Here is a 6,013-nt window from a genome sequence, read left to right as displayed (position 1 = left end):
GGATGAGTCTCGAGGCGTTGTTCTCTGTATGTGTAATCGAAATTGGAGAGTATAAGTTTCTGAGTCATGGAGTCCAGTTTGCTCGGCGCCCGAGCGGTAACTTTTTACCGCTCGAGCGCCACTCTTTCTGTCCGAGTATTTTCCCCAGAAGGCTCGGCGCTCGAGCGGTAATTTATTAAAAATTTGAAAGCAGACGACTAGAGGATTAAAAATTGCTTGAATATGAAAGCTGAAGATTTTTGCAGTGTTTGCAAATTGTTTGAGTGATGGGTTATGTTCTCCTTCAGCTGCTGAATTTCTTTTTCTTCAGATTTATGCGTGGTACTCCCCCTCCTCCCACTAATCACGATCTTCGTGCTTGACTTGTTCAAAATAATTATTGAGTTATGCAATTTTGTGGGCTAAAATTCCTTCTAAGCTTCGGCTAAATTAATTGAACCAACATATTTTTCGGCCAAACAATGCGTGACTAAAAATTGTCTGATCTCTTTAGGGATGTCAATGGGTCCGGGTGGAGCGGATCCGAATAATATTTAACCGGACTGGAGCGGATAATGGGTCAGTTTTCATGGGACGGTCTTGAGTCTAGCCATACCTACCGTATTTCCGCTCCATTGATTGGGAAAACACGCATGACAGTAAATTGTGTGAGCCTCTTTATGTGAAGAAATATGAAAACATTGGTGTTATTAGGCCCATAAGAACATTGAACTAGCAAGCTATCGTTTTCATGTGGCCCGCATGTTTTCCCAATTGGGCCTTAGGCCTTCTAGTGTATAAAAATCTGATTTTCGGCTTTGATTAGGCCCGTAACATAGCAGTTTGCGCCCGTTCTATATATTAAATAACTTTCTCTCTCATGGCTCCTGTCCAAACAATTCCACACCCAAATCCGTCTGCCCCCCTCCACCTGTTAGCGGGCAGTGGGAACACAGTTTCCATGTCGCTCTCACTTGCCCATACTGTCTTTCTAACGAAGCCCTCCCATTTCCTCTCTGAAAGAAGCATTATTTTTGGCCTACAACTTTCATCTTTCTCAACATCCTTCGCCCCGATTCCTTCGGAAAAAGTTAACGTTTGCAAGAAATGGCGGCATCCTGTGACGTCGCTTCTCGAACTTGGTGGTGCTAAGATTTCTAGAGAAGGTATTGTGATCCACCCTTTTCTTTATGCTTTCAGAAATAGCCACATATTAATCAGATTAACAATCAACCGAATTTATAAATATAGTTTTATTTTTTTTATTAATCTAATATAGCTCAGCTCCACTGTGTTATTTATGTTTTTTTTATCTATCTAGTTGGATTTATAACAATATTCAATATGTGGATGTTTTAATGTTTATCAACCGACTTATGAAAAATGATTGCCTATTTATATTGATTATTTTGAGCAATAACTTGTTTAACATGCGTCAGCAAAGGGTTTTGAAGTCGAATAAATTAGTTTCTTGATCCTTTTCATGTCTGGATGATGTATATTATTTTTTCTGATTATCTTAGTATTGATTTGTGATGGCCTTACGCATAAACATGCAGAAATAGTGAAGGATGATCCAACAAATAATGTTCCCGATTCAATTTTCTCAAAGCTGGGATTGCAGCTTCACAGGAGGGATCAACATCCTCTTGGCATACTAAAGAATGCAATCTATGATTATTTTGATACCAACCATCGTAACAAATTTGATAAATTTGATGATTTGAGCCCTTTAGTATCTGTAAAAGCGGTATGTTAGTATGCACAGAAAGGAATTTAAGGTTTTTACTTCCTTCTTCCCTAATGCTCGTGTTTTATCTGCTAATGTTCCTGTTATTCATGTCATAATTGAAATTCATGTTTGATAGTTCTTCCTGCCAGTAGAAGTTTCTACTCTCGCAGTTTCTCTTAATTTATGCACCTATTGAATTTTCATGCTTATATAAGCACACAAAATTCAAAACAGAAATATCAAGGTTTGAAAGGAAAGCGTTATGCTTTTAGAAATTGTAACCCCCAGTGCAAGGATTGTTTAAGACTTGCATGGAGTTCTGTATAACTGGGATCAAATCAGTTTCATTGTTAGTATCAATGTCCAACTTCATAGTCTGTAGCTTTAACATTAAATATTTAATGATACTCAGCAGTAAGCTAGCGGATTAGTGTGGGTAGAAAAGTTGATGTTACTAACATGGAATTCTGTAGAATGTTTGCATTGTTATGATTCCAGTTTCTGGGATAATGTTGTGAGTTCTTTTCTTCTTTCTCCTTAATTGCATTGAACTTGCAATTTTGTTATTTATATTAATTGAATGACGTAATAAGATTATGTTTTCATGCAGAATTTTGATGATGTATTAGTGCCTACTGATCATGTGAGTAGGAGTTATAATGATACATATTATGTGGATTCTCAAACTGTCCTGAGATGCCATACAAGTGCACATCAAGCTCATTTGCTAAGGGAGGGGCATACTCATTTCCTTGTTACCGGAGATGTTTACAGAAGAGATTCAATTGATTCAACTCACTACCCAGTGTTTCATCAGGTTTGTCTGATGGTGTAATTGCTATCATGTCATTTAGCTGACTTTGGTCCTTCTATTCAAAGATGTTTATGGTGCCTAATTATCAGATGGAAGGGGTCCGAGTTTTCACTCCAACGGACTGGGAAGATTCTGGTACTAATGCTACGTCATATGTAGCTGAGGATCTAAAGCACTGTCTTGAGGGTTTGGCACGGCATTTATTTGGTACGCTGGGAATGAAATCTAAGTTTTAATTTGGATGATAGAATGAGTAATTTTGATTGCAATCCAGATTCCATCTAGTTTGTAATATTTAGAATCAAATTCATCGCAGCTAGAGACAGTAAGTTGTATACCGTTCGTGCTTATGGTTCCTTTAACATTGAAGGTTCCTTGGAGTTGGGATATAGCAACTATAGTTCAGTTATAAATTTTCGTATTTATGTTTTTACATTTTTCCTGCAAAACTCATATATTCCTTATTGAGCACGTCGTCCTCACTAGAAGTAAGACTAAAGAAGCAGCAGAGGAAAGTGAAACTGAAGACAGAAAGAAGGATATTACAAAATCATGTACTGGAACCAATGGTCAAATAAATTTAAGAATTTGACTTTTAGGGGTTTTAATGAGTATGAGAATATACCTGGTAAATGGCTAGATTTTTTTCAGAGTCAATGTAAGGTCAACAGGATTCTTTTTACTTGGTCTAAGAGTTTGATGGAGCCTGAATGCTCTGATTTTTATGAAAGGTCAATGCTTGTGTTTCCTTTGGTCAGGTGGCGTGGAGATGCGCTGGATTGATGCTTATTTTCCCTTTACAAATCCCTCATTTGAATTGGAAATATATTTTCAGGTAGAATGGTTGTTCTTTGAGAAATTTTCTTTTTAACACGTGGAGACTTATCAGGCTGTTAGATTAAGTTTGAGTCAAACCCATTTTTATTTTTTTTCAGAGACTAATATTTTTTATTATAAGTAGATAATTTGGTTACAGAAATAGTGGATAAGCCATCCACAAATAAGTCCTGAAAACTAATCTAGTAACTCGTCAGAATGTTATGAAACACCAATCCCTGACTAGGTCTGACAAAAGCAAATGCTGAAACATTGGTAATGTAACCGTCCATCTTGCTACGTTGAATCTGATCTTCTCCCATAAGTTTTCCCAGGAGTCTTCTACCTCGCTGAAAATTCTTTTATTTCGTTCCATCCATAAAGACCATGTAATGCAATGAAGAATAATTTTCCAGAATTTATTGAGGCCCTTTCCAGTGAGTCCGATGTTCTCCATAAGTAACAAATCTTTAGCATGTTGTGGGGAAGTCCACTCAAAACCCAAATGTTGCATCACCTTGACCCAGATATGCCTTGTGAAGTCACAATGTAACAATAGATGATCTTGGTTCTCCTCATTATCCTTGCATAAAACGCACCACTGTGGACATAGAGCCAATCCCGGATATCTTTTCTGCAATCTGACATGAGTTACTACTAATGCTCTCTTTTTGTTTTGTTTTAAAATTCCATTTCCTCTCATTTGTCTGGAAATTGTCTCGGTGGCACCTAGTCATATTAGCGTGTGATATTTTTTCAGGAAACGTGGCTGGAAGTATTGGGTTGTGGAGTAATGGAACAAGAAATACTCAAGAGAAGTGGTAGAACAGACAACATTGCTTGGGCTTTTGGGCTCGGACTGGAGCGACTGGCTATGGTTCTATTTGACATTCCAGATATCCGCCTTTTTTGGACCAACGACCAGCGGTTTACTTCACAAGTATTTATTTATTTCCTTTAATATTTTGTTGCTGCTTTACATCATTTATATGACTTGAACACTAATCTATTATTTGTGTAGTTCTCCAAGGGACAGCTTGGGGTGAAGTTCAAACAATTCTCGAAGGTATGACTATCATTACCTAGAAATAGTCTGTCCGATTGCCTTTATCAGCATCGAATGGAAAATCAGAGCTACTTCCTAAATCTATTTTCATTTTGACCTTCAATTGTAACTTTGTAGTACCCTCCATGTTATAAGGACGTGAGTTTCTGGATTAGCGATGCATTTACCGAAAATAACCTCTGTGAAATTATCAGAGGTGTTGCTGGGGATCTTGTGGAGGAGGTAAGCTTGTATCGTACTTTGTTGCAGGCCCGAATTCAATGATTTAGTAGTTTTAGAACCCTTGACTTTTGAACATTTAGTGAAGAGTATGATACTCTTTTGAGTTGCTCTGCTACATCATTTATAAGTGGATCCTCTGTTGAAATTGTCATGATAAGCACATATATTAGAAATACATGAGATGATATCCTTGATATTTGTGACAGTGAAGTGCCATTTATTAACTATTTAAAGAAATTATCACTTTATTAAAATATTTAGTTAATAGGACTTAATCCATCAATTGCCAGCATTTTCAAAATTTCAGGCTCTGCAGTAGAAATGAAAATCGCAGTTGGATCTCTGTATGATTGAATTTTAAGCTGGAAAATATCATTAATAATGATCTTTCAGGTGACATTGATCGATAACTTCACCAATAAGAAAGGAATGACGAGTCACTGCTATAGGGTAGCGTATAGGTCGATGGAACGGTCTCTAACTGATGAGGAAATTAATGATTTACAGGTGACTGTTTTGTTGCTAAAAGAATCTTGTGTAATTTATTTACTTCCATTCTGAGATACTGTTTTACAGTGGAGAGTACGGGAACAAATTGAAGCCAAGTTGAAGGTTGTTATGAGATGAGTCTGCTTATAAAAGATGAAGTTGAAGGAACTGGTTCTTGTTTCGTAGAAGATCTGCACCAACGCATTTCCTTTTTTCCTTTACATATTTCAGCCAAGAATATAAGTGCCAAGGCTCTTTATGTAAACAATGTCTATTTTCTTATTGTTTTGTTAGAAGCACACAAAAATATTATATTTAATGTGTATTAGCATACAACACAAGTGCACTTTGTTGGAAAGATTTCTTTGGCCTACCGTTTTTATCTGCTTGTAACCTCTAAACACAAATGATTTTTAGATTTTCCTTTGGAAAGGTTCAAACACTCCATAAATCTTTGTAATTTCCATGATGATAGAAATGTCGGATTCAATTACAAGGCGAGTTGAAAGAAAGTACACAAATGGAAATGATCGTTGCCAAACATTTATTTTTATTCTCTCAAAAATATTTTCGCGAAATGTCTCTAAAACAAACATTTCATTTAGTCACAAGAAAAACTTTTGTTAATTTAACGACGGTTTTAGCCACGATTTTTTAAACTGTGAGAAAAGCCCTCGTTGTTTAACTTAGGCACGGTTTAAAAACCATTGCTATGTTAGTGACAGTTTATTTCGGTTTAATGTAGCAGCGGAAGTGGATTAATAGTCGGTAAAATAGATACAATTTATGTAAATATGTTACTATTATGACTAGGGATTTTATTAAACCGTAACCGATATAACTATAATTTAATTTAAATCGTTATTCTAGCAACTGTGCTATTATAATTGTAGGT

The 6,013-nt window shown here is 36.2% G+C and overlaps 1 protein-coding gene across 1 annotated transcript; it reads left to right on the top strand.

Annotated features, from left to right (window-relative positions):
- Nucleotides 1-824: 824 nt before the first annotated feature.
- LOC140809671 (phenylalanine--tRNA ligase, chloroplastic/mitochondrial-like) lies at nucleotides 825-5,498 on the top strand. The gene is made up of 10 exons (XM_073167369.1): nucleotides 825-1,145; nucleotides 1,539-1,729; nucleotides 2,322-2,528; nucleotides 2,615-2,732; nucleotides 3,284-3,360; nucleotides 4,102-4,281; nucleotides 4,363-4,407; nucleotides 4,525-4,629; nucleotides 5,023-5,136; nucleotides 5,206-5,498. Exons 1-10 carry the CDS (start codon nucleotides 860-862, stop codon nucleotides 5,254-5,256), a joined length of 1,374 nt encoding a protein of 457 aa, XP_073023470.1. The 5' UTR covers nucleotides 825-859; the 3' UTR covers nucleotides 5,257-5,498.
- The last annotated feature ends 515 nt before the right edge of the window (nucleotides 5,499-6,013 follow it).

Source organism: Primulina eburnea, chromosome 13, assembly GCF_022965805.1.
Source record: "Primulina eburnea isolate SZY01 chromosome 13, ASM2296580v1, whole genome shotgun sequence".
Taxonomy (NCBI): domain Eukaryota; kingdom Viridiplantae; phylum Streptophyta; class Magnoliopsida; order Lamiales; family Gesneriaceae; genus Primulina; species Primulina eburnea.
This window is presented reverse-complemented; position numbering and strand designations above follow the sequence as displayed.